This window comes from Astatotilapia calliptera, chromosome 12, assembly GCF_964374335.1.
Source record: "Astatotilapia calliptera chromosome 12, fAstCal68.1, whole genome shotgun sequence".
In the NCBI taxonomy this organism is placed as follows: Eukaryota; Metazoa; Chordata; class Actinopteri; order Cichliformes; family Cichlidae; genus Astatotilapia; species Astatotilapia calliptera.
Genome location: NC_137433.1, coordinates 20398879 through 20426848, shown reverse-complemented (window position 1 = coordinate 20426848; position 27970 = coordinate 20398879). Strand labels below are relative to the sequence as shown.

Genomic DNA, 27970 nt, shown 5'->3' with positions numbered 1-27970 from the left:
AAGGGTGTGATTAGGTCTTTATTCAGACAAGCTTGCATACAGATAAAATAAAGCATCATCACAGACAATTTTAAACCTTTTAAATCAGTTTCAGATTACCGTCCGAAAGAGATTTGTTTTGTGGTTCTATGGTGTGAAGCAAGCTAGCTGTGCACTAAACTAGTGAGGCACCCCAGCACTTAGTTACCAAAACCACACCCGAGTCCCCCCCCCCCCGGGTGCATCAGAGCTGTGAGCTGTTCTTAACTTTGTACACATTTATTCACCACAAACACTCCCCAGGTTCAAATCCTCTTAAATTCAACAAGCTGCTACAGAGAACAAGGGTACTGTTTGAGAGGATGATAACTTAGACAAAGGAAGCAGCTTTAAAGCAGCTTGTACCTGCAGAACAGACCACACTCCCTTCCACCACAGCCGTCAAAAACCCTTGTTGAAACACGATATTTGTCACAAACCACATGAAACTCTCTGCAACTCAAATCCCTTTTTTGAACTTAAAAATAAAACAGATAAAGAGGAGGTGATGAATCACTGGAAGGAAAATAAAACAAAAAAAGGGAGGAAGAGATGGAGGAATTTACAGCTGACTCAAGGCCATACGCAGCAGCAGGGCTGTGATCAGCAGGACTGGGCTGGAAGAGGTTGCCCCTGTGCTGTTGTGATGACCACCGTGGCTGTGACTCTTGTGGGGCCCGTTACAGTCATCGCCAAAGCAGCAATGCATCTTGGCTCCGGAAGTGCCGCTGTTAGCCTTGTCACAGAAGGCCTTGTATGTGCACGACTTCATAACTGTGTCTGAAAGAGATCGGGTCAGAGGGGGTGACGGGTAAGCTGCGTTGAAGTAACTGAAGACTTTCCAAGCACGCAAATGGACACACACATAAAAGATGTCATGTGACCATTATGTGGAAAAAAAACTTTAGGTCATTTTAGTGCTTAGAATATCATCAGATGCATCTGATCTGTTACGAATTCACTCTGTGAAATAATCTCAGATTTTTGTTACCAACAGAAAAAGGTCTTGCCACAGCCCCTTCAGCTAAATGCATGAGAAAAGAGAAGCAGCTAAGTGAGTTTTATTAGTTTGTGGTTTATGGATTTTAATATTGACTAAAAAAAAAACTTTTTATGGAAATGGAAACTGTTTAAGCACTATTTTAAGGAGCACTGGTTTCCTGAATCTGTGACACAATCAAGCAGTGGGTTGTCAGTGTTGTGCTGACCTCTAGTGAGGCACTACTGTATCCAGTCACATCATACTGGTTCTGCTTGTTTTTCTGTGTGTGTTTATACATGTATGTGTGTGAGTGTTTACTCACTGGGCCCTGTGATGGTGGAGCAGGCATCAGCGTACTGAGGACAGGTGGTGGAGCCCTGACGGTTGCAGTCTTCCTCATTGGACGCCACGCATGTGTGACATTTGAGAGCATGGCCTTCACAGACAGAACAGGAGAGAGTGCCTGGCTTGAGACTAAGCATGCATATTCAAAAAGTGGCTGCAAGCATGCAGGTATGCAACCACCTTCTTATTAGTCCATTCACCCACACACACACACACTGAGCAGAGTATCCAGCTTCTGTCGCCTCCTACAATTTGAGACTGGGGAACATCTGCACACACTCAAAGGTATTTAAGTATGTCCAACAGACAGGCTTAATTTGAAATATAGTGACTAATTCTCCCCCAAAAATGGATTCTCTCCACCACAAAGTCTCCAATTAGTATGTAATCAGCAAAGTTGATCCCTTCTCCTAAAAACTTACTGTGGCAGGCCAGAGAGATGAGCAGCAGCACAGCCAGAGCAGTCTTCATGGCAGCAGGGCGATGGGTCACTGTGTCTTTTCAAGAGTCCAGAGAAAGAGTGGATGAGCCAAGATGAGCGTCTGATGGAGGAGACACGGGAGGTTGAGGTGGAGCTGGAGGGGAAGGTGTCTGAGGGCATTAAAGTCTTATCGCTGTAATCTCCATCTATGATGCACAGCCAGCACACTGCTGTAATTGACTTAAAGCAAGCTTTCCCAGGGAGAGACACACGGTTAGTTTGGTGTTATTAACAGAATTATGAGGTAATTTGTTTGTTTTTCTAACTACTAAAGCTTTTTACAGTGTGCATATAAAATGTAATGCATGTGCAAAATGTAAGCGGTATGCATCGTAATCAGCAGCGAGTCCAAAGCTGCGGCCATCACATGCACACTGACACATACAGAGAACTCAGACAGGAAAACAAAAATCAAACATAGCAGAACAAATTCTATTTAGGTTTATTCAGGAAGGATGTACAAACGCTCAAGTCGCTTCCACACAGGAGTGAGATCGTCATTTCTAATTCACAAATATATATTTAAATAATTACAGGGGCTAAAGTTACAAAGCCAATTAAGTTATCCGACATTAAGAAAGTTACAGTAGTGACTGACCAAAAAGTACCAACACCAAAATGAAAGGCCTATATTTTTAGTTTATGATAAAACCTGAATGAGCTTTGATCTTTTCACACATTTCTTTTGTTTTTCTAAAAGAGAAAACTTTTTTCTGTATAATATAGGAACCAGCTCTAATTTTACTGTTGTTGCGGCGCTGTGCCGATCTAGTTTTTATTGGTGTGCTAAGAAAAAACTGTTCTGAAAAATGCAGAGATGTGAAAGTAAACATGCAATAAATTGATATTTTTCTCTTGCATTAGTAGTGTACTGCTGTAAACACAAGCAATAAGGCTCACATGTTCATCATCGCACATAAGCAATGGAAAAAAATACAAAGGTGTCAAAGTCTGAGAGATAAATGTGATTTAGTGAGCAATCGGTGACATACTGAAAGTTAAACAAAAACTGTTGACGCACAGAACAGCAGCACTTAAAATAATATAATAGCCTTTAGCTGACATACAGAGTGACTCTTTTTCTCCTTTCCAGCTGTTCGCGATCATTAACACCAGTTAGTCAAATTTGTGTTTATGCACACAGGATGAAGCCGTGAATTTTTATGTGATTGTCAGGTTAATTTATTTATTTTTTTACATATAAAGTGACTGATTAATATTCTGTGGCTTTTTGAATTGTCGAGCATCCCAAACGTGCCGCCGTCTGAACCAGTTTAAACAAATGATATTAATTATGTCATTTGCCCTTATAATCATAACTGAACAAACAAACAAAAGCCTCTGTGGGCTGCTGTACTTCCTCAAATGATCCTAAACCCCTTTCTTCCCGTTTTGTGCAGCTTGACTTTAACCTTGACCTCATTCAACCCTGACGAAATACCCCTGAGCCTTCCTCGGTGAGCATAAAACCCACGTTTGCGTCGTAGAAAAATACACTTTATAGACTGCTTCTTTTATAGAAAATATTCCTTCTACAAAACTGAGCTGAAATGTAACTTTAAAACAAATCTCGACCTAGATTAAATCTGATGTCACCCTACATGAGGAGTTGCTGGGAATTTAGCGGTTAAGCTGCTGGGAAAATTAAGTTGAGTCACAAGTGAGCTGTTGTTCGCTGGAATGATCGACAAAAGCACAAGGCCCCCAGATGGCCTCAAAATGGGCACGAAGTCAAAACAAACTAAGATAATCACACGTAATTAACATGTATAGAGCGTTCTTGGTTCCTGTCACATGTAGTGCAATCGTAGTATACAAGAAGTTACTTTAGACGTCTGTACATAAGCAGGCTCTGAGATGCAGGGCAGGCACAGGGTATAAGAACTGCTTCAGGGATGAATGCATGCACGGGGCCAGAGGAACGGACAATCATGGTTGATTCCCATAAAGAAATCCTCAGTCTGTTTTTCCCATTTTGGCAATCAGCTCGTCACAGATTTTTGTCAGTTCTTCGATCTCTTGATTCTGTAAAAAAACAGAATAGAGGAAAGTAAGTAAATACCGTCTAACCACCAAAAATGCTTTTTTAAAAACTCAGCAGCGCTGTCATTTGACAGAAATCATGACCTAGATACCCAGAAGAAGAAAAAACACAACAAAAGTTTTCTTGTAAGCAGTTTCATGTAGGAACAAATTTCTATTTAGCGAACTTCACTGTAGAAGGAAGTGGCTCGTGATCGTTCAAGTGTGACAAGCTGTAACTAAACTTTCATGGTGTGCACCTCAGCTGTGTGGCAGCGCAAGCCAGCTGCATGATCCCTTTAGTTTAACAAATACAAGTGCAAATCATATGTAAATATTAATCGGATTGTTTCTTTAAGTACGCTTATTTGGAAATGATCCAGTCCAAGTCCAGACTATTTATTGTATTCAACTACTTTTTTGGCTTTTCCCTTTGGGGGTCGCCACAGCGGATCATCTGCATCCTTCTCACCTCATCCCTACTATGGACCTCTGTCACACCACCCTTCTGCATGTCCACCCTGCCTGCACTCTCTTCTTCACTGTCTTATTACTGTATTATTGTGGGGTCATGTATTATTGTAGGGTGTACCCTACAATATAAAGCACCTCGAGGCGACTGTTGTTGTGATTTGGCGTTGTATATAAAAGTGAATTGAAATGCATTGTCTATTGTTTGGATCGCTGACCCCAGGTTAACCTCATCCACCTTCGCCATCTCTGCTCCTTGCAGCTTCACACTTGTCTTGCTTGCTCTTATCTCAAGCGCATACCTCCACCTCTCCAGACTCTCTTGCACTTGCTCCCTACTCTCGCTATAAATGACAATGTCTTCTCTAAACATAATAGTCCAAAGAGCCTTCTGCCTGACTTCCTCTGTCAGCCCGTCCATCACTACTACACACAAAATGGGGCTCAGAGCAGATTTTGTATCCATGATGCAATTCACCTTCTGCTGCAGGGCTTGTTCCAGAGACTCGTTCTTCATCTGTTCCTTCCTCAGGCTGGCGGTCATCGCCATGTTTTCTGCGCTCGCCTTTGCACGCACCTGAGCGATCTCCTCATTAGCTCTAAGAGATGCATGAAATGAGATAATTAACAGAAACTGAATCTGTCGAGTGTTTCGTTTCTTATTGTAGTTTTATATTTGCTCTCTACATACTTGTCCAGCTTCTCCTCTGCATGCAGCTTTAGTGTTTGGTATCTCTGCTCCTCCTGCTTGACTCTGGCCAGATACTCTTGTGCACACTTCTTCAACACCTCTTCATTCTCCACGAGGAAACAAACACAGTGCACCTTAGAAGTCATCTTTACAGTGAATGCTTTTGTTATTCTAATTCTTCCTTTAACTCGAGTCTTTAACTAGAGTAATGCCCTACACTGTGATTTAACACATTTACATCTAGAAGTCTTTCCAATAGAACCACATAAAGTGAGGAGTCTATTTAAGTCCTGGACCAAACTGAGGTAAAGATTTCAGCATACAATTAGTTTTTATGTGGCATCTGACGAAGATGGGAACCATGAAATATTGATCTAAACCTGTGTTGTTGCTCTTAAGACCACTGCCCTTAATCACAGGATACCATCCAACCTTATTCTGACCTAAATCCTCTTACAATCCTCCAATTTGTGCTACTATCAGCTCATCATCAAAGCACTTGGACTTGACAGGCATATACCCCTTACTTTCTTAAAGCCCTCCAGGGTGCTCTTCATATTTTCGTAACGGCGAAAGACGTCAGAAAGCGAGCGCTCCACTGAGTTCAGGTCTGCCAGGGCAGCGTCTTTCTCCATCGTCACTGTGTGCAAAGCCTTCTGGGCACTCACAGTGTTGCGCTGCTCGTCCTCTGACAGAAGAAGAAGCAGCTATTGTTAAGGTGTGGTACACAACTTTTTCTCAGACTCAACTGCTTGAAATATTGCATTTTTATTCACAAGCAGGAAGGAATTTGGTTTTTCACTGATGCGACATAAGAAATCATAACTGCAGGCTCGATAAGAGATAACACAAATTCTTTGGAATGTTTGATTTAATGGAAAATTTTGATTTGATGGAAAAAAAAAATTGTTCAAATATATCTCTCAGTATTTCCACTCACCAATCATCTGAGCAATTGTCTTCTCATATTCTGCAACAATCTTTCTGTAATAAGACACAGAATGGTTTCTAAGGGCTACATATTCATTCATTCTGCTTTTAAAGGTGATAGAGGTGAGATAAGTTAACCTATCGTAGTTTATTAAAACCTTACGCGACCACTCTCATGGTAGTGGCTTCTCATATTTCTAACCTCATCTCATCCACTTCTTTCCTGCAGTCTTCATACTTTTTCTTCCAGTCACTGACTTCAGCCTCCTTAGTGATGATCTGAAAGAAGACGTTTCCTGTGAGCATGAACTGTGTGCATGAATGAAACCTTGTCAAAGTAAAAAAATAAAAATAAAAACATAAGTACACTGATGACATGCAACACTGATGAATGAGTGTGATAGAAGAGTGTACCTCCTCTCTGATAAGGGTGAGAACAGCCTGTTTTTCTGCCTCACTGATGCAGATGGAATCCAGGACCTGACTTCCCGTTTTCTGCATCTCACTTCCCCCCGACTTGTTCTTCAATTTGCACGTGTCTTCATACTGCTGAGAGCAGAAGGAAATCAGTCATGCTCTCCTGTCTTTTTCTTTTGTACGGGGCTAATAAGCGGTTTACCCACTAAACCGTCGAGAATTTAAAGTTATCTAGGCCACAAACAGTTTTCACTATTTTGGGAAACAGCATTCAACAAAACTCCCATAAAACTGAACAAACTGCACACTTTAACAAAGCTTTTCTCTGTACTGGTTTAGCGTTCAATGCCGTTTTATATTTACACCATATATTCCATGTAAACTGTGCTGTTTTCTTGTTTTTGTGTAACTTTTCTGTTATATGAAGATATTCCACACACCAACTCCTTTCCTTCTCTTTGTTTTCCCTTTTATTTTTCTCTCAAACTGCTCATCTTTCACCTCACACCAGCCGTTGGCTTTCGATCAGCGTTCTTACAGACCTCAATCCTCCTCCTTCTCTCCGTCTCTCTCTCCTCTGTTGTTTTGTCCTTCCCTGGATTACGGCTGTCATATTCTAATCTGCTGAATGATAATTATAATCCATCTGTCACCTGAGCACAGTGGCAGACACTAAATACCTCCTGCAGCACAGTGAAGTCATCGTATCAGTACTGTACTAGTTTTGAGCTCTAAACTGCACACTGAGCATTCAGTCAGACAATCTTTCTATTTTTACTGTGCAGAAGTATCAATTAATTTATTATGAAGCAGCAAAGTACCACTGTTACTTTTACACATAGTGCTGGAACATGCCAGGACACGTCAAAGCCATTGTTTTTAAAGTGAGTGTTTTGTCTGCAGACTGCATTTATACTAGACTACATTTAGAGCCACAAACAACATTCCTGTCACAAGGCAGAAGTTCCAATCATTTTTTTTGGCAAAGTGACTTTTATATAGCCTCTGTTTATCCTGCTAAAAAGTGTCACTGATGTAAAAAAAAAAAAAAAAGTTTTTCAAGACAGAGCTGGCCAAGATGGCAGCAGAAATTGCAACAGATATAATATAACAGTTCCACAAAGATGTTTTAAGTGGCCAAAAAGAAATGGATTCCTTATAATGTAGGTACAATAATGCAGAGTCATAAAGATACTTGCAAAACAGGTAATTTCTTTATTTTATATATAACCATAAATCCTGTTAATTACAGTCTATTTAACAATATAAGTAGAGATGTTACCATTTCTACTTGAAAACTGCCTAAAATTCGGTCTGAACATCAAGGCTGCATTTTGCCCTCTTTTCATCCAGCTAAAATTTGGTCGCAACATCAAAGTCCCACAAATCTCAAAATAATTTGTCCAGTTGTGAATTTAAGGAAGTACGATAGGCATCGGTGCGTTGGTATTTCTCCAAAGTCATATTTATAGCCAAAATGTAGTCCACAAATGGCATTTACTATTTCACATAAAGTGTCATAATTATTGGAGTTATATATGTTACATGGGAAGCTTACAATTAAGTGCTCATTACCATTATTCTTTATTTTTTCTTATAACGTTTTTATTTTTAACACAGACGCTACGCAAACTAGAACAAATGAGAAACAGACTGTCAGTCAAAGACTTGACTCATGAATGTTAAAAGCTTTGCCTGAGACATAAAATATTGCTTTAGCCCCACCTAGTGTTCACTAGATGGTATTATCATGGAGGGTGCAAACAAACAAAGAATATGCACGACAGCTTCTAGTTTGATGATGTATAAATAGACCAGGTTTCTGGCACAACTTCACCTACTTCCATGGAGATGCATGGAGGAGGGAAAAAGACTAAAAAGGTCAAAGCTCCAACAGCACATTGACCAACATGAAAGCCTCAAGCCAAAAATCATTGGTCTAACAGTGAAATTGCTCTATATAGTAAGACTTTTGCTGTCTTTAAATGGATTGTACATGCAGCAGATGTAGGGAAATGACTGGGTGGGAAAATGTGACGGTATCTCACCACAGAGCAGCAGTCTGATGCCTCATGTTTGGATGTCACCTGGCAATCTTGGACTAGAAGGAAACAGCAGTCACTGGGTCATTTAGTGCCATATAATGTAACAGACTAGGTTACAGTACACAAAATATAAATGTATTCTTCTAAACAACATTTTGTTGCGTAAAATTTAATTGCATTTATTTTTTTTTTAATTATGATGTAAGTATTTCACTCACTACATATATTTGAATTATTGTGAATGTGAGCTGTATTTCAATGCTTCTAGGCCCCCTAGCACATTTTCATAATGATTTTCTTTCACTTTCTCATGCTCATAACTCACAAAGTAACAGGGTTCAATGTGATGCAAAATTACATGTGAAGTTAATGATTACTGTGTATGTGACGGTACAGCAAAGATGACCTAGTTGATGTGCAGTATTGATTAACCCTGGCTGATTGTTTGATCCAAGTGGAAAGCTGATGCAGGCTGACAATTATTAACAGTTATCTGATATTGGGATAGTGTGTGCCCTGTGTACTGTGTGTATTATGGTGAAGTGGCCATGAGAAAAGTAAATACAGTATAAAAGTATAAATAAACCTAAATTAATCATTTGACTCACTGTTCTGGTCCTTTTCTGGTTTGACCCCAACGCTGCTCGCCAGTTTCTCCTCATCTGTGGCGTGGTCTCCATGATGGTCATCCTTCAACAGCAGCAAACTCAATCATCCATAGCCATTGCATGTAGTTTGCAGTGCTAATGAACGAGTCTGAAGCTGCTCAACAGCAGAAAACCTATTAGTGCTTACCTGTCCGTTAAAGTCGTTCTGGATCGGCTGGTTCTGCTTTACTTTGCAGGAGTTCCTAAATATGAAGGCAAACGACAACATCAGCACTAACACAAACAGATCACGTCCGTGTGTGCATACATGTGGACAAGTGTGATGATGAGAAGAGAAATTAGGAGACAGAGGAAGCCTTACAGCTGGGCCACATAGCTTTGCTTTGTGTGTGCTGAGCTTGCATGCTCTGCTAAAAGTGCTGAATTACACACAGCAAAAAAAAAGCAGATTAATGAAGAAGCTGTTTGCCAAATTTAAATAACATTTGCACAGAGCATTGGAGGGATGTATAGGGTTACCACTAAACCATTTCTCTCATCTACTTAATAAGATGAATTCCACAATTTCTTCCACCTTCACTTTGTGATCAAAGGAGAATTAATGAATGTATGCAAGACAAAAAAAAAGAAAAAAAAAAAAAGAGCTGTAGTTACACCACACAAACATTTCTGCACCTACAGTTACAAAGTACTTACAACAGAACACAGAGGAAATGGACTTGCTCAGCAGTCCTGAGGCCACACAGAGAAAAGGGACACAGCATGACAGGGTTTGAAGGAAAAGGAAGGAAAGACACAGGAGAGGACGGGATAGGAGTCAGGGTAAACACAAGGTGAGTGCAGGATTATTGTTCTTTAGTAAACTGAAAACTGAGGCAAAAACTAGACGGCAGATAAAGCGATCATCCAAACATGTCCTAAACATCTACCTGCCGGTGCTATTTTTACCGTCATATGTTATCGTCCACTCAGATACCCTGAATAACTAAAACTAAAATAAAAAATAAAATCTAGGTAAAAAACAAAACAAAAACACTTTTCTTAAATAAGATAAATAACACTAAAAATAACTGAAATGATATTGTGAACTCACAAAACTAACTATAACTAACTATAATGTGTTTTTGACTTTAATTTGATAAAAATTTGTTTCTTTGTTTTAATCTTCTGTGTTAAGCACATTGAGTTTATGCATAAAGAAATATCAATAAAATTCCGAATGCCATTTCACATCAGGATCATTTTTGGGATATGTTAATAAAACAACAGTTAAGTTGCTTTTTTAACCATCCATTAGTTAAAAAACAGGAAAAAAAAAAAATAACCATGCCTGTGCCGAATCTTTTTTAAAAGCTCGAATTAGTGTTAAATATGGAGTTCTGGTTAAAAACCACCAGAGGGCGATGCTTGACATCTTAACATCGTACGACGAGGGGTTACAGAAACGTTAAGGAGGTTAATACCTTTGAAGAGAAAAATCTTTTTGCAAAAACAAAGCTTTTCTTAAAAATACTTAATCCAGGTATGAAGACAGGACTTCAACATCCAGCCTTTCATCAGCATCCACGGGTTAAAAGCAGGCATTTCAAATAAAATCTTTTCTGACTGAATTCTAAAACTTCTTAAAATAAAACCAACACTACTGCAAAAAAAAAAAAAAAAAAAAAAAAGCATTATTAAACACGATAATGCTGAATATTACTTCTTCATTAAAAAGAAGAGAAGAAGAAAAAACAGCTCACAGGACTTTTTCAAGACACACAACAGGCGACCACGGCTGATTAAAATGGGAACACTTTGATCTCCTAGGTTCATTGAGGACAATAGTGAGCATTCAGTACTGTTCCCTACAGCCACTAAAAGAGAAAAGCACTTGTTCAGCTTGAAAATGTGTGAGTCACCCTGGCTCAGATTCAGCATTTGTGTAACTGCAGTCACCGACTGGAACAGGGATGATTATGGCTGATGACTGGAAAGGACAGGGCTTCGTATACAAGTCTGTAACGTACTCACGTGATAATTGACCCTTTGGGCTCGCAGGTCAGTTTTGTGCTTGGTAGCGAAATGTCAGAGTCCATGTTGCCATTGAGCAAATCCGAATCCACACTAATGTCATGACTGAGAGTCAAGTTTGAATCCGGGCTTGAGTCGGACGTCACCGGAGCCTCGTCATCCACCTCGGAGGGATCGGGTTTGTTCAGCGGAGAGACGACAGACAGCGTCGGAGGCCGGGCAGCCTGTGGAAGAGTCTTTGATGGGGAAATGACCACTTCGGGTTTGTTACTGAGGGTGAGATTAAGGTTCTGATCCAAACTGAACCTGCTGTTGTCAGGCGAGGAGCTGGTAAGGTTGTTCAGAGAATCGACCTCTTGGGATGGAGCGGTACCAAGATCCTGACTGGAGACTGTATTCAAAATGTGGTTTGTAACATCAGGAAAAACTGTGGAAAAAAAACGAAAAATAGAAGTCAGTTTATTTACAATTTGGGTATGCTGATTTAAACACATGTGGAGACTAAAATGCGCACTAATGTAGGTTTACGGAAGCTGTTTTCAACTCTCTACAGTGAGAGTTTCAACATTTAGGATGCAAAACCCTAAAAACAGACTCATATGTTGCTGACAGCCTTTATCGATCTACTTGTGCCACAGGGCTGCAAAGATATTTTTAATGTGACTGTGATCCTGAAGAGCTGTATCGAAAGTGATCGAGAGAAAACAGCTGTAATAAAATCAGGATCTGTGTCAAACAAGCTTCTGTACAGGATCACTTGCAAAGGATCCAGTTATGTTTTGGTGAGGCAGGTGAAGAGGGAGCCAATCTCATCTGAGATTTGCAGCTGGAAAAATTATATAGTTCAAACACTTAACATGCTGACAAAGAGTCAACGAACTGCTCCGTACAGACTACAGAACTGACAATCTAGAAACAAAAAGAATCCTATATTTAAATGTCACTACTTAGCTAGTTTATCATATAAGTTAACTAGTTAACCTTTGTACTGTGAAAAAAAAAAAAAGAAATTAAATGAGGGAAAAGGGCGAGCTAAGACGGAAAACACCTGGATTCAAAGGTTGAGAGGTGTGGCCCAATACTTTTGTCCATATAGTATATCGTGAGGTGGAGCGGGACAGCTGGCCATCGGAAGGTTTACTACCCAGCTCCCCATCAAGGTTATTACAATTTTTTTTTACCTCATTTATCTGAATTCTTTCTTTTGTTTGATTACATTGTCCCTCTGTTCAGCACTTTGGCCGGCGCTTGATGTCTTTTAAATGTGCTATACAAATAAAGCTGACTTGACCTGACTTAAACTACAAAAAAGGGTTAACTCTAATAAAGATAAAAACTAGATTTTCGACAAAGAAATTACCTGAAACTATTTAGTGAGCTTGGAAACTCAGCAGACGTTCTGAGTTTCAGTTTAGTAACAATTTCATTACAACTTGCCTGATGAGGCTTCGATGGATGTGTTTGTAAAGACTTTGGATGTATACAAGACTGTGACACTGTACTGGTTTCCTTGCATTTGGCCTCTGACATATGTACTCCATTCAGTAATAACAAGGACTAAACTTAAACTAAACACTTTCAAACAATAAAAGCTAAACTGATGCAAGAAAATCCACTGTGGAAACTAACTAACTGAAACTAAATTAAACAAAATTTCAAAATGAAATTAAAATAAAAAACTACTCAGAAAATACAAAAACTATAATAACTCTGCTCCCCATGGCTGCTTGTCACAGTTCCACTGGGCAAGATACTGAACCCTGAGTTGCCCCTGATGCATCCACCATAGGTGGATGGATTAGAAGGCACATAATATACTGTAACTTTGACACTAACATTTTGCATCATAATTTGCTGCTAATGAAAGAATACAATAGGGGTGTTAACCAACATGTTAAATGTAATAACTTGTGCAAAGCATTGCTATCTATAAATCCACTCCTCCAGTTCCTCCAGACTCTCTGATTGTAAACCACGAAACCTCACATCCCCGTCCTGTGTCTATGTTAAGACTGCATCTGTCTCTGGAGGATTTAACCTTGTAGTGATTCATGAAACTTTTCCTTCTCCTGTTAGAGCACTTAAAATGGCTGCTGGTTTCCTCAAAGAACACTTCATTTCCTGTGTCCTTATACATGTCTTTAAGAGCTAGCTAACAACCACAGCAGCAGCTGAATCACACTGCTGCTGAAACACAGGAATCTCTATAACAAGTCAGACCCCCTCACCCATCCACATACTGTTAAACTTACAATACTACGCCCGTTAATAACGCAACAGGGACCTCTCCGTACGCTAACATGAATCGAGGCTTTGTGGTTTCAGCTCTTTCTCACACAGTTTGCTCTGATCGAATGCTAACGTGAGGCTAACTGAATCACAGAATAAGTTCAACTAAGCTTCAGCTGAAATCAGGATACTTTCGGGCACACAACAGAAACGCCCTTTGGAGACAAGGAACAGATGTAGAGGAACCACACCCAGTCATGCAAAGGACGTATGCACCACCACCACCACGTGGCTTAGCAACAAAAACAACATCAAGCTGAATTACAGATTCACAGCTCACTGAAAAAGAAAGCAACAGAAGACTGAACAGAGAAACAAATACAAGCATACACACAACTGCCTAAGGTTTCATCTTCATTATTGTTTAAATAATACATCTAGTTAGATTGTGGTGTGTGGATGTTCCCAAGAAAAGGCAGTAGTTTCCCAGAACCACAAGTCTTCTAATTATAGGGAACCCGAGTATCAGTTTCTCCACAGTTGATCTTTTATTCATGAAACTAACCCAGATTTTTTTAACTTAACGTGACTGTTTCAGCCCAAAAACTACTTTCAATAGCAAATACGGTAATCTCTATTACTGTGTGGCATAGCTTCACATATACTGTGGTTACAAAACACATCCGTGCAAAATGGACACAACATATCCACACACACAGACGAAATCAATAACTTTTTAATCATCATTAAAGGACATGGAGAAACACTTGTGACAATCGCATTTGCTTCCACACAGAAACGCCATCGCCATGGTAATGCCTGGTACTTGTGTCTGTGCGTGTCTGAAAGCAGGACAGCTGAGGAAGAGGGGGTGAGAAGCACCCCAGTAGGCCTTGCTGGCAGGTTCAAAAAGAGAGGATTCAGCCCGCGTCATTTGCAAGTCTGTGCCCCACTGAAGTGAGCTCATTTACATGTCTGATTACCTTTCATAAGCACACTTTGAGCAGATCACAGTACACCGATCCGAGACCAGATTCTGGCACGCTAAAACTGCATAATGAGCAACATAATATTCCCAGTATGAAGTTACACAAAGCAACTTTGCATTGTCTGAACATTTTAAACGCACACTAGCGTAAATACTACTGTTACAACAAAAGTATCACTTTTCTCCAAATTACAAAAGAAATCAAAAACAAATCCAACCCAAAAGAGAAGGCATAATTATGAAAGTATTAGTCTTCAACAAGCTATTATTCTTAAGTAATAACAATAACTGTGACATATTTCTTTATGTCTGCCTGTCTAAACTGACTCTCAGTGCAGATTTAGATCAGACATCTTAGCAGCTACCTGAGAATTAGGCCAGGTATTGTTTGAAACGCTTATGGATTATCTGTGCTTCCGTACCAATACAAATACATGTTATAGAAAGTATGGAAGACTAATTTTCAGCATTGTGTGACACAAGAAAAACCGGCTTGTTACCCAGCCCCACCTGTGAGTGTCAGCAGTCAGTCCGATTAGGCTTCATGCGCAGAGGTGCTTTTAACACCCCTCTCAGAGCTAAAACAAAATCACAAATGATTGGAAATATGTGGCATGGTCCATTATCCTGATGTAAGCAGACATTCAGGAGTCGACTGTTGCAGCCACAGTGTAGGACAGGGCGTAGGTGCTTCATCCCAACAGCACTCAGACTGCACAATAACCACGCAGGATAAATACCAGCTAAAAAACCCATCTGTAAACATTATCATTCCCACTGCACTGTAAGTACATATATAAAAAAAATCTGTGTAATTTACTGCATTTGGTAACCATTTGTCCATACAAATCGGGGTGATAGGGTTATTTATTTATTTATTTTTACCACATCTTTAATTAACTTTATCTTCCTGAGCCTTGTCGTGATAACTTAATTTTCTCAGTGCGAGATTAATTGTGTGCATGTCTATCAGAAGACACACAGGCACAGTGTGGTCATAAAGGGATGGACATGGTCAACAGTTACACACCCTTACATCATACAGCAGAATGTATACATGTTTTCATGCTGTTTAACTCACTTAGATCATCTTTCTTACCCTTCCTTAATCTCAGTTTGCTCATATTAACCATGTCTGTGTGCCTAAATGCTGCCATGTCATTGGCTGATTAAATAACTGAATATGTGTAGCTAATAGAATAAATGTGGTTTACCAATTTTGTTAATCAGGTTTTCATTTTCTCAAGCAAAAAGCTTATTTTGTTTATGAAATGACTAGAAACCAATTCATGTCTGTTAAATAAGAGGACACAGAGTCATTGCCTTTTCTGTACCACCAATCACGCTCATCCTGCAGGTAGGGTGGATTATGACAAGTGTACGAACACTGGGCTAGCTAAGCAGCTGAGCAATCTCACCTGAGTGGTTGGAGTTGTCCAGTTGGCCCAGCAGCTTCACAACACTCGGAGACTCGGCCTCTGGAGTCTCAAAGGTCCCCTCGGAGTCCGAACTGTGAGACAGAGGAATGAATAGATTCATGAACCTGAGCTACAACTGAGCTCAACTATTCATGGTATTATCTGGAATTAAAAGTCAAATGTTGCCTTTTGAAAATAAAATGTGCTGAAAGTGTGAAAACACAATATACAACATTGTATTTGCAAAAATCTTTAGAAGATGGGATAAAAATAAACATCACATTGTCTGGTTTAAAGAAAGCGTTTCAGACAACGGTGTGCTGTCTGTGAGAACAGAGAGGCACTTAAAAGCTTCATAAGCTGCACATATGTCCTACAAACAGCTACTAAATTATGTTTATAAAACTTTGAATGCTGTTTTGGGGCGTTGGATCGTCTTGTTCCTTCTAACAAACACAGAACAGGTTTTCAGTATGGAATTCACGTTTTTTTAAGTGACCCAAGCACAATAGAGCTGAAAGTTCAAAGTGACCAAACATAAAGTGCTTTTATTTTAAAGGAAGTTAGAGGAAGGGAGAGGAGAGGAAGTGAAGCACTACAAGGCCACCTGCATCCTTTGCTCTTTAGTAACGACACACTGTGTCCCGCAACACACAAACACAGACACACACGCAGTCTTTGGGTCTGCTGTGTCAGCTGCCACGGCAACCAGCCACAATTTATTTCCAAACTGTGGAGAGACTTAAAAAAAAAAAAGGAGGGACATCAACAGCAAGGGTTTGTGTGTGTGTGTGTGTGTGTGTGTGTCAGTCACTTCAAAGCACATCAAAATGTCTGCACTCTAATGAAAGACAGCACAACAAGCAACAAAGCTCACAGTCCCAGCCACACTTCACCTCTGATAACCAGCTCACACAAACACACTGACACTCTGGGGCTCCATACAACCCCACCATCAGCAGCTAATCCTAATACACATAGCCACTCACCCCCTCACTGTGTACACACACACACACACACACACACACACTGAGTCACATCCCAGTGACGGCCCCAACGGCTGCAATCTTGGAAGGTTACTTGGAGACTAGAAATGGACAAGAAAGAAAATCTAAAGCTTTGGAAACTGTGGGTTTTTTTTCTCCTGCCCACAGTTTTCAGCAACTGTTCTCCAACTACCACAGAGCCCTCACAAACACCCAAACACACATAAAAACAGGCCTAGGCAGTCCTACCGTTGGTTTCTCAAAGAAACATAAAACACATAAAACAGACACTCGTGAAACAGCAACCTGAGCGCCTGTGTTTTAAACAAGAATCTGTTTTTAGCAAATGATAGCATCATCAATCCTCAGCACAGGAAAGCATCAGAGATTATCACAGCTCTGAGCAGTTTGTCTGCTGTAAGTGATGCTCTGTCTCTTTGTATACAACCACCACCTGTCAGCATGACTCAGGGAAGTCATCACACAAACACCCACATTCACAATCAACCTGCGAGAGTCCGTGGCATCAAATCTTCTCTATCAGAGTGTATTTATTATACTGCAGCAGCTATGTTTCTCTATTCACTTCATGCACTCTTACATGTCTTCTCCGTTATTCTTCGCTGCGGGCTGCCCATCATCAGCTGAACCTCCAGTCACTGCTGACCACGTCCATTTCGCCCACTGGACCGGCGACAACCAGGACATCCTTGCGACACGTTCAGTTCCGAGTGTGACGACACTTCTAAGAATTAATAGTGACCTTCCTCTTCCTCTGTTTCGATTACTACTGCTGTCAACGAAACTGGCAGTTTATCTTGGAGTGCCACAAGAAAAGAAAAGAAAAGAAAAGAAAAGAACGGCGAACACGAGTGCACGATCTGTGTTTTTGATTCTCTTCCTCTTCTTTTGCCTTGTCTGTTTGCTGTCTCACTTCCTCCTCTTGCTTAGCCGCTCAGATTTCCCATCCTGCTCTTCTGCTTTGTTGACGTTCGTGAGAGAGAAACGTGCCTCACACTGCTGCAGCTGCTTCTGTTGCCGCTCTGCTCTAAACAGCACTGACTCACACGGCACAGATTACTGGAGCATCAGTATTCACTCCTCCCTCTGCTCCCCTCCTTTTTTCACTCTCCGCTCTGTCTGGGCGGACGATCAGCTGGTTAACAGACATCAGCTCGCCCTGCTCCCACATGTTTGCTAACTCTCTTGTTTATCCTCAGGAGTTTGCCTTTCCCCGCGCCGATCCTTTCACGGTCAAGCGAGGAGAGGGGGGGAAAGGAGAGCCAAAGCTTCCTGTTTAAAGAGGCAAGAAGGGTTTTCTCTGGGGCAGACAGACTACTACAGAGAAAGTGGATGAGGTGATCAGGCTAAGGGAGAAGAATTAATAGGGCATATATACATTTTAAAAGCTGTAAGTATATGAAGTATTCTGAAAAGACTGGTGCAAATGCTATCTGGAAATTATACCCTGCTGTAAAGCCCATTTACTCAACATCACCCCCTCCCCCCACAACTATAAACCTTAAAGCACTCATTTATACATCATGACACAAGCATTTCTGAGCATTTCACAAACTGCTAGCTACTATGCTTGTCACACAAAACCTCTAGAGTTGTAAAACTATCCAGTCAGCCACAGCTCTCTCAAGAAAAATACCTTTTTAATTCAACGAGCCAGAGAATGACCAGACTGCTTTGAGCTGATAGAAAGGCAACAGTCAAGATAAGCAGAAGAACATCTCTGAATCGAACCTTGAAGCTGAGAGGCTATAACAGCAGAGGACCACGCAGTCCTACTCTTGTCAGCTCAGAACAGGAAACAGGCTCAGCTCACATGGGCAAAAACTTGGCTGATCAGAAATCATGAAAGCATCAATCCATCCTGCCTTGTATCAACGGTTCAGGCTGGTGATGTTGGCGTAACGGTGTGGGGAATATTTTCTTGGCATATGAGCATCGTTTAAACCTCATAGCCAAACCTGAGTATTGTTGCTGACCACATCCATCTCTTTATGACCACAGTGTATCCAGGACCATGGATAACAGACTATCAGGATAAAAGTCAACTTTTGAACATGACACTGAGTTCACAGTAAACAAATGGCCTCCGCAGCCACCAAAACTCAATCCAACAGAGCACATCTGGAATGTGGTGGAACGGGAGACTCACATCTTGGATGTACATTTGACAAATCTGCAGCAATTGTGTGATTCTATCATGTCAACATGGACCAACATTTCTGAGAAATATTTCCAGTTGAATCTGTGCCACAAAAAATTAAGGCAATTCTGAAGGCAAAAAGAGGTCAAGGCCAAGGCACATCTCACAAAGTGGGTGGTGTATGTACTCTGAGAGCTTTCCAGATGCGATAAAATCTTTACAACTTTGGCTGCTTTAAAAACAGACGTCCTGGCTTTTTATCATCATGGATTGAAGGATGTTTCTCACAATTAAATGACTGAGATGTTGCTCAGTCAATTTGCTTAGTGAGACTGAAAGGTACTTTAGCTGTAATTTGCTGTAACAGTTTGACTTGGCAACACAGAGGCCCGCATGAAAAAGAGGATTCGAGATTAAATATTTCTAACGAGGACTAACAATAGTCTCTTTACCTTTATAATAATGCAGGCAAGTAAAATCTGAGCTGAGAATAAAGTTGCTGATCCAGTAATATGTCATCAACTAACAGAGCTACTATTCACTTAAACGATCCAAGCCAGCCTGAGGACAAATCAATACAGCAAACCTAAATTCAGCAGTAACGATGCAGCTCAGCACGACACCGGCAGAATAAAGCATTTCGCTGAAAGCTTCATCGTTGCTCACACAAATGCCTCTGAGGTTGCTCATGGGTGGCTTATGTAAGTCCAGGCTTTCACATTTATACCTCTCTCCCTTTCTCTCTCACACACAAACACACACACACACACACACGGTATCTAGGCCAGATGAGATGAGATGTATTCTCTGACAACAAAAAAACATGAACCATGAATAATCTAATAACAGGAAGAAGCTCCAACTACTGTGAAAAAAGTGACCTGGGAATGAGAACGAAAGCATTTTATTGCTTATGCTTTTTATTTGAAGGTGCCCGTCCTGCCATTTACTGCTCCCACAAAACACGTGGAAGGAAAGACAGGAGCGCTATTATCACACTGAGCAGATCCACAGATACACGCAGGCAGCAAGAGAGGGAAAGATTAACCAGTGCACTCACACATATTTTTTACACACTGGCGAACACATAAAAAGAGGCTCTGTTCAGCCTATGATGAGTCGACAGCGAAAACAGAGCAAATGAGAGCCATGGCAACCGGAAAAGACTGATTTAATTAAGCGCACAGAGACGGGGGAAGTGTTAGAAAGGCGACAGGCAGAAAGAGGGAGATAATAGAAATGAAAAGATCTGGGATATGAAAGAGAAAAGAAAAAGAACGTTTGGGGCGGGAGAAGAATCTCAAACATTTGTTTGTGCTTGCTTTTAGTCGCCTTTGTTCCCTTATCAGGACAGATGAGAAGACAAACCTGTCTGTCCTAGAGAGGACGGTCTGCCTGCAGCTAACAAAGCCCTTCAAGCAGCACACAAAGGTGAAGTGAAAAGGCCATGCAAGATTATTTATTCAATTTCAGTTACAACAATGGCTTTAGATCTTAAAACCAAGCCAGCTGTTTGGAAACATTTTAGTCCAGTGTAGAATGAGAAATACAAGTTTATTCAAAGTTCAAATAATCACGATCATTAAATAATCATAATAAAGTAGCCATATGTGATATACACTATGTGCTGCACAAACTTTTCACCCTGCAACACCTGGAGATGTGAACTGGCCATACGAGGAAAACAGTAAGTAAAACAGTACACCGTCTGTGAGTGGAAATATCCCTCACTCTCTCCCTGGCAGAGGCACAGACCGCAGACAGAAGCAGGAGGAAAATACAAGGGGAAAAAAATCAACTCTTATGTAATACCTTGAAACCACAAATAGCACACACAAGTAACAGTGGCAAAGCCCACACATACACGTTCTCCTATAAGTGGTCATCGGCTCTCGTAGTAACACACACACACACACACACACACACACACACACACACACACACACACAAAAAGAAACGACTATGGCACATTAAAAAGGCACACTCCTACACACTGGACCACGTCTATTATATGGGTGTGCTGTCAGTTAATGTAGCAAGAATGCACATCGTTAATCACGGAATAAATGTTGACTGAAAGCAGCATGTGTGGTTACGAGCTAAGAATAAATCGGCCGTGATAAACATGTCTGTGAGCCGCAGCAGAGGTGATGTGATACTGGATGAGATAAGTGTGTTTGTGTGTAGACTAAGAAGGAATTAGTGGGGCATCCCAGCTATCACAAACTGTTTATTTCTATGCCTAATCCATTGCATGATGATATAAAGTTAGCCGCCCGACGCTCACTTTAGCGCCAGTATAAAAGTTTACACACTGCCTGTAAATACTCTTTGTCCTTAGATGAATACTATGATTTCACTTTGAAATTTATCAAGTATTTTTTAAATTTGGACATTCTTGCGTTTCCCTCTTCATCAGCTGGACAAAAGCTCACCTTTTCACAAAAAGTGGCCCTGTGTCTCACGAGACGAGCAGATTGCTATGATAAACTGTTGGAAATGTTGCCTTTATACCCAAGGAATACTACACTATTGTCACTTATTGTCTCTTATTCACGTCTTACATTTTTATTTTACATCTTTTAGTCTGTTCTGTGTATTTTATGGTATTATTTGGCTTTTTTGTCTTTCTCCTGGCCGCAAGACACATTTTACCAGAAAAAAAATAAAGTTAAGCTGTAGCTGAAATGACTTTGGTCAGCCCCAAAAGGTTACAAAGCCTTTGATTATAACAGTCATCCCAACCTGACTTTATGTTTCTATCCCCAGTCATCAGCATGTTTTGTGTCCAGTGTAATTGCAGCTTACATTCTTTTAATGTTAGATTTCAGCTCCGGCTGTGTTTCAATTAGAAGCTGCATTCGAGTGAATGCGCAAAATGTCATCCTTGAATGGTTCTTCTTTGATCAACAATCACACAGCACAAATGCTAAACGGCAAACATGTCATGTGACGTACACACCAGTGCTACTGCGTCCAACCTCAAATGGCTAAAATTAAAAAGTAACATTTTATTTTTATTTATTTATTTTTTTTAACAGATTCAACTTCCACTTGGTGGAATACAAACATAACAGAGCCTGGATTCCCTTTTAAAGACAGTTGCCATGAATTCCTGAAATAAGTCACTTTTCCCATAACTTTTACATAAGAGCATGTTTAATGTCTCACAAAAGACAGTCTGTTGTAATATTATCTAATCCAAACGGAACACTATGTTGGCTTCTTAAAAGATATGGCTCCATCTAGTGGTCATTTTTTGGAACTATTCCTCACGTAAGAAAAACGAAATGACACAAAGGCCAACACTAGCTTCAGTCAGCGATTCAATAATACAAAACATGGATGCAAAAGGAGTGAACATGACACAAAAAATAAATGTAAAAAAAAAAAATCATGTGTCATCTTTGGCAGCCTAAATATTTCACTCCTGATGGGATGGGAGTGTCCTCTTTAAAAATGTTATATGTTCTCCATAGAACACAAGGGGTCACTGCATGATTAGATTTATATGAAAATGGTGCCAGTTATTCACAAGGGCCTTCAAAATCACCAAATACTAACCCAGTTGAACACCCGTGGGAGATTTTGAACAGCTCTCTCTCCAAAACCATCATCAAACCCCAAGATGAAGAAATAATAGCCCTCACCCCTCCAGTGAGGTTACACAGACTTTTAGAATTAGCAGAGAATTAGAATCAGGTTGTTCTTGCTGCACTTGTTGCCACATCAACTTACTAAAAGAATTTATGGTATTTTAATTTTTCATCTGTCGGTAGGTGGAAACCTGATGCTGTTGTTAATAATTACTACCCCATTTCCAAAAAAGTTGGTATTCTGTGTGAAATGTGAATAAAAACAGAATTCAAATGTACCATGTTAAGAAAAATACGAGGTCATTTTGAATTTGGCAGTAACAGATCTCTCTTTTAACAACAGTCTGTAAACATCTGGGAACTGAGAGACCAGCTGTTGGACTCTGGGGAGAGGAATGTTCTCTAATTCTCGCTGGAATATCGGATTCTAGCTGCTCAACAGCCCTGGGTCTCCTTTGTTGTATTTTCCATGTCATGATGCTCTGAGTGTTTTCAGTTGGTGAAATGTCTGGACTGCAGGCAGGTCAGTTCACCACGTGGAATCTTGTACTATGAAGACATGCTCTTGTCATTGATGAGGCATGTAGTTTAGCATTTTCTTGCTGAAATATGCAAGACCTTCCCTAAAAAAGCCTGGATGGTTGCTCACCTCACCTACTATAAAAGGATGCTGCATCCATGTTTTCCCAAAGGAATTCCAGATTCATCTGACCACAGAACAGTTTTCCACTTTGCGTCTGTCCATTTTAAATGAGCTTTGGTCCAGAGAAGTGAGCAGCATTTATGGATCCCATTCACATATTAATCATCTGAACTAAAACAGACAATCAATATGGCATGAAAGTTTTAATCTGCATTTGTGGATGGCAGAGTGAATGGTTTTCCAGAAAAGTTCCTGAGCCAATGCAGTGAGGTTTGTAAATGCAGTTTTCCTGCAGATTTGTGAATCTGTCTATCGTTACTTTTCCAGTCTTTTGTTGCCTCGTCCCAACTTTTTTTTTGCTGCCATCAAATTTAAAATGACCAAATATCTTTCATGAAACTGTAAAATGTCTATGTTTAAACATTCAACAGCTTTTCTATGTTCTGTTGTGAATAAAACATTTGTCTATGAAATTTTAGCAGTTCAGAATTGCAAAGCAGTAAACTATTTTATCTTAATCTGATGTGCTGATCAGAGCTGTGATTAAAATTTTGGTGGGACAGCAGAAGATTTTCAGATTTCAGTCTGGGCGGTGGCATTCTTCAGTTTGGGAAGGGCTGTTATAAAAGACACACAGAGATAAATTTACACAAAGAGAGACTGGTGCTCCAAATTCTTTGGTATGCTTTTGGGAAGCACATCGCGAAAGAGTACCTGAATATTTTATAGAGAACATTCAATTATTTGCGTCAGAGTGGAAAACTAGCTCGGAGTGAACACAGTTACAATCATCAGAGCCGAAGCCCTTGCAGTGCTGCAATGCACTAAAATAACCCGACTGACAGCGACATGATAAAACAAAGAGAGAAAGAATGAAGCGATGAGATAATAAGAGAGGACTGATGCACAGGCACCAGCTGAGCTACTGTTTTGGACTACAACAGGAACAAAAGAGCACACAATTCCCACACTACAGTTCATGTCCATAGTGTGGGAGGGAGTCGACACACCCCACTGCAACTTATGTTTGTATTTACATTCATATCTTCAAATCAAATCAAAACAATTTTAACTGCCATTAGAAAGCCAATATAGCTATACTTATTCTTAACTGCATTTCAACATCCAATGTATGGTGCAAATCAAAGTTTTTACCTGTTAACTTCACAATTATTTAGCCGTGATTTTCATCTTTATGCTGGTAATACCCCACAGCGAAGCCTTATGCTTAAAATCAATGCTTATCCTTAGATTTGTCACATCTTCATGTATTCACAATACATGAAGACAGTGACATTTCACTCCACGTTAGATTGATTTGTACCATGGAGAAGGAAATGAGCTCCAAATGCAGGGCAGCTTTTTCCCAAGTGAGACTCTCTCTGCGTGTTTAGGGGTTTTGGAGAGCAAAGAAAAAAAACAAAAAAAAAACAGTGTACATCTAAGACTGCTCCAGTTAGGATATAAAATGGATGATGAAGCCAACTAAATTTAGATCCTAAGCTGAAAGCTCCTATCCCACAGCAGTGTTTGGTTTCCCAGTGTTCTCTCAAAGAGGACCCCAACCCCCATCTGACCTTACAAAAACACAGATGGATACAGAAGACTGGAGTATGCTTGAGCGGTGAGATTTTTTTTAAACCAGCTGAGCATTTCTTAAACACGGCTTTGTCTCAGTGTTTGTCCCTTTGAGTTCTCTGCAGCTTTTTCTTACAGTTGCTCTCTGTGTTCTGCTGCCATCTCCAAAATAATATCAGTTTCAGTACATGGCGGCAGTGCTTCTCATATTAACAGCCACTGACAAGAACCACAAAAATAACACACAATGCGAAACTGTTGTTTCGCTACAAGGAGCTTAGAAAAGCTTTTAAGTAGGACGAAGTGAAAGGACTCGCTCTTTGTGACAAAGGATTAAGAAAAAGAAGAGGATGAGCGGTGACTGGGTGCTTTCTAGCCTCAGCTCAAACATTTAAATGTCCTTTTTTTCAATATAAGTGTTCCAGACAGCTGCGGTTTTCACATCTCACGGGTCTTTAAGGATGTCAAACATGATGCATGAACGAAACAGGAATCTGCAGTACCTGAAAGAAATGGACTGCACAATTTGTACGATTAACGCAATGCAGATTAGGGTTAGAATTAGGGTCACAGCGGCATAATCAAAACCTGCCAGCAGCATTGTGTTTTATACTGTGGTAACTACAGCAGCTGTCAAAACTGAACTGCTTTGGACCTTCAGCTCATGTTATCAGCTGCGCCACTCCTCAGTCAAGCTCGCTTGCTTTCTGCCTTTAGTCTGATTTGAATACCTAACTAGTATTCAAACTCCCACGATGGGCAAATTTGCCTAGCACAGAAAGTCCTGTTTGCCTCAGTGCCCCAAAACTGCACTTTGATTCCTTATCTCCCACTTCTCTTCCTCCTCACTGACAGAAGCATCCACGTTAGACAAAACACCAAAGAGCTGGAGCATCTCCCCACGCTCACAGACAAACATACAAATGAAGAATCTAGCCTTACATGCTGTTCTTCTTGCGAGGAGAGCTGACAGATCCCTTCCTGTGCTGGCTGAGAGAGCCCCCCATGGCAACAGCAGCGTCTGTGCTTGGTACAGGTACGTCTCAGATGTCTTCTTCCACTTCCGAGTTTCACCTCTGTGTCTCCTCCCGACAGTCTGGCTCAGCTTCAGAGCAGCGCGACACACTGCTCCTCATGGCTGACTAGTTATTATTTAACCAAGCGGCCTCTCCTCTTTCCTCTTTCACAGACTCTGTTGATGCTCTACGGAGCATCATCAGCACTACACGTGAATGGTGACAAGTCCCGCCTCCTTGCTCTACTTCCCAAGCTTCATCATCTCCCTCTCTCTCTCTCCTTCAAAACACACACACACACACACACACACACACACACACACACACACACACACCCCAGACCAATAGCACTGCCCTTTGGAGAAAGACAGAGAGGTTAAATGTGTGTGTGACGGGGGAAAATTAGGATCAAGCATAAAGAGTTGGACAGGAGGCAGATACAGTGTGTGTACCAGTGTGTCACGGGGGGGGGGGGGGGGGGGGGGGGGGGGTATCTGGCAGACTTGACAGAATTGTTTAAGACAGAGAGAGCCTCTTCTATTGTTCGTGGGCTGAATAACAGATCTGACATCCAGGGGGAGGGAAAGAGTTGGTGGCATAAAACACAGCTCCACTTGTTATATCACATTCCTGCTACCTGCTGTCACCCAAAGCCCCCTCCCCCAAAAAAGAGATTTAACATGACAACAAACATGCCCTTTCACTGTAAGGAAGTATTGTTTGTACACTTTCATTTCTCATGTTGATTGGTTAGATTTTGACCTCTTAACCCTTAATCAGCCTCTAAGTTTACTTCAGAATCAGGTCATACAGTGTGATTAACATGACAAGAGGCTTAATCGAGGCTGATAAAGACTAAACACTGTTGTGAAAATAAAAAAAGCTATTGTTTAACCATTAATTTGAAGGAAAGCGCTTATAGGGTTGGTCCAATCCTCATGCTGAGTCACAGTGCAGCAGAGACGATTAATTAATAAATAAAGAAACCACAGCTCTTGATACAAGTCAGTCTGACCACGTCTGTCTCTAATGATTAAAGGAAGAATGGTTTAAAACCTCAGAGTGTTGCAGGGTCAGTAATTGGAGTCACCCAAAAGCTATAGCACATAATTTCCTCCCACTGAAGTGAATCACACGAGGCTCAGTATGGAGGTCCCAGCTTTTGAATGACACATATTTTTACCCAACAGGGACAACTACGGAAATGCGCTGAAAAGTACAATTTACCAGCTATTACTACAAGCATGGACTCTTTTGTGGTCTCTCAGTTTGGGAGCTACTGTTTTATCGTTTTTTATCGTTTGACCTGCAACATGCATTAAAAAAAACCCACGAGCATTAAAACGAAGACAAACACCTCTGACAAAAAGCTTTAAGACTAACCGTAAAAACAAGTTCAAGACTTTGACTTACCTCATTGCTTTTGCCAAAATCTGCAGGCCAACTCAACCGCTGCGACTGATAGTGTGTTTATCGCTTAACTGCGCATGCCCGAGTGATTTGCTATAGTAACGACAATGAGATCGTTACATCTGAGAATTATGAGCTGCGTCCTTCGTGTGTGGTTTACTTTTTTTTGGCTGCTCTTACTTACTTTAAAACATCCCCTCGTCTTTGTTTGAAGGATTTATTACTTTGCAAATCTGAATTGACTGAGAAAGTTTTTTTGTGTTGCTTCTAATCAAACGTTAAAAACTAAATAAAGTAAAAAAAAATTTTTTTAAATCTATGAACTTAAAAAATATATATATACACTTTTGAAAAAGCTCATAAAATCACGAAAATGAAATTTAATATACATGTACAGAAAGTTTGTCATGGAAACCTGCCTGATGAGGCTGTGGTACATATTTTTTTTATCTATGACTGCAGAAAACATGGAGCATAGCCTCATCAGGCAGGTTACAAGGCGACTGCTGAATGTCGCAGTTGCTGCCAAAAAGCCACTAAAGGCAGACTGCAATTTAAACACTGTCTCCAGGTAGACAACAGGAGTGATTCACCTCCTGCTTTCAGGCCTGCAGCTATCAGGCTTGTGATGTTCTCCTTCATCTTATAGATGACAGAAATTCATTTTTGGAGAGGCACAAATAATTTGTGTGGCATCTTATTTGATGCAGAAAGCCTGATTGTTCTGTAAATAGTTGGAAATTGATATTTAAAAAAAAAAAACATCTTGGCTGCATTTTTAGAATTTTATCAGTCAACAGTGTCATGGCACGGACATACGCGGATACCAGTGGAACTGGGCCACTAGCATTTGATGATGTGAGTGTACAGGGACATATGCTGATCAGATACCACTTCACAGCGCAAATGGAACAGAGAAGCT

The 27970-nt window shown here is 40.5% G+C and overlaps 1 protein-coding gene across 6 annotated transcripts; it reads right to left on the bottom strand.

The window, feature by feature from the left end:
• Positions 1-27189, bottom strand: LOC113033209 (transforming acidic coiled-coil-containing protein 1). 6 transcript variants are annotated; one of them, XM_026186736.2, is made up of 15 exons: positions 27052-27189; positions 15659-15750; positions 11024-11450; positions 9198-9252; positions 9011-9092; positions 8406-8458; positions 6355-6489; positions 6143-6219; positions 5951-5994; positions 5538-5698; positions 5011-5117; positions 4798-4918; positions 1768-3851; positions 1323-1436; positions 1-798 (listed from the first exon to the last, which is right to left on the bottom strand). In XM_026186736.2, exons 1-13 carry the CDS (start codon positions 27054-27056, stop codon positions 3783-3785), a joined length of 1428 nt encoding a protein of 475 aa, XP_026042521.2. In that variant the 5' UTR covers positions 27057-27189; the 3' UTR covers positions 1-798; positions 1323-1436; positions 1768-3782. The 6 variants fall into 6 exon arrangements, with proteins under 6 accessions (XP_026042521.2, XP_026042520.2, XP_026042522.2 ...); XM_026186735.2 differs by lacking the exon at positions 27052-27189 and adding an exon at positions 25565-25879; XM_026186737.2 differs by lacking the exon at positions 27052-27189 and adding an exon at positions 25565-25876 and having other exon boundaries at positions 6355-6486.
• Positions 27190-27970: the final 781 nt, after the last annotated feature.

Coding starts and splice junctions, on each gene's coding strand:
- LOC113033209 (XM_080309176.1), bottom strand. CDS start 17,352: ATGTCCTGGTTGTCGCCGGTCCAGTGGGCGAAATGGACGTGGTCAGCA. Junction 9,253..11,023: donor CCCAAAGGGTCAATTATCAC/GTGAGTACGTTA, acceptor CTTCATATTTAG/GAACTCCTGCAAAGTAAAGC. Junction 3,852..4,797: donor AACAAGCCCTGCAGCAGAAG/GTGAATTGCATC, acceptor GTTTTTTTACAG/AATCAAGAGATCGAAGAACT.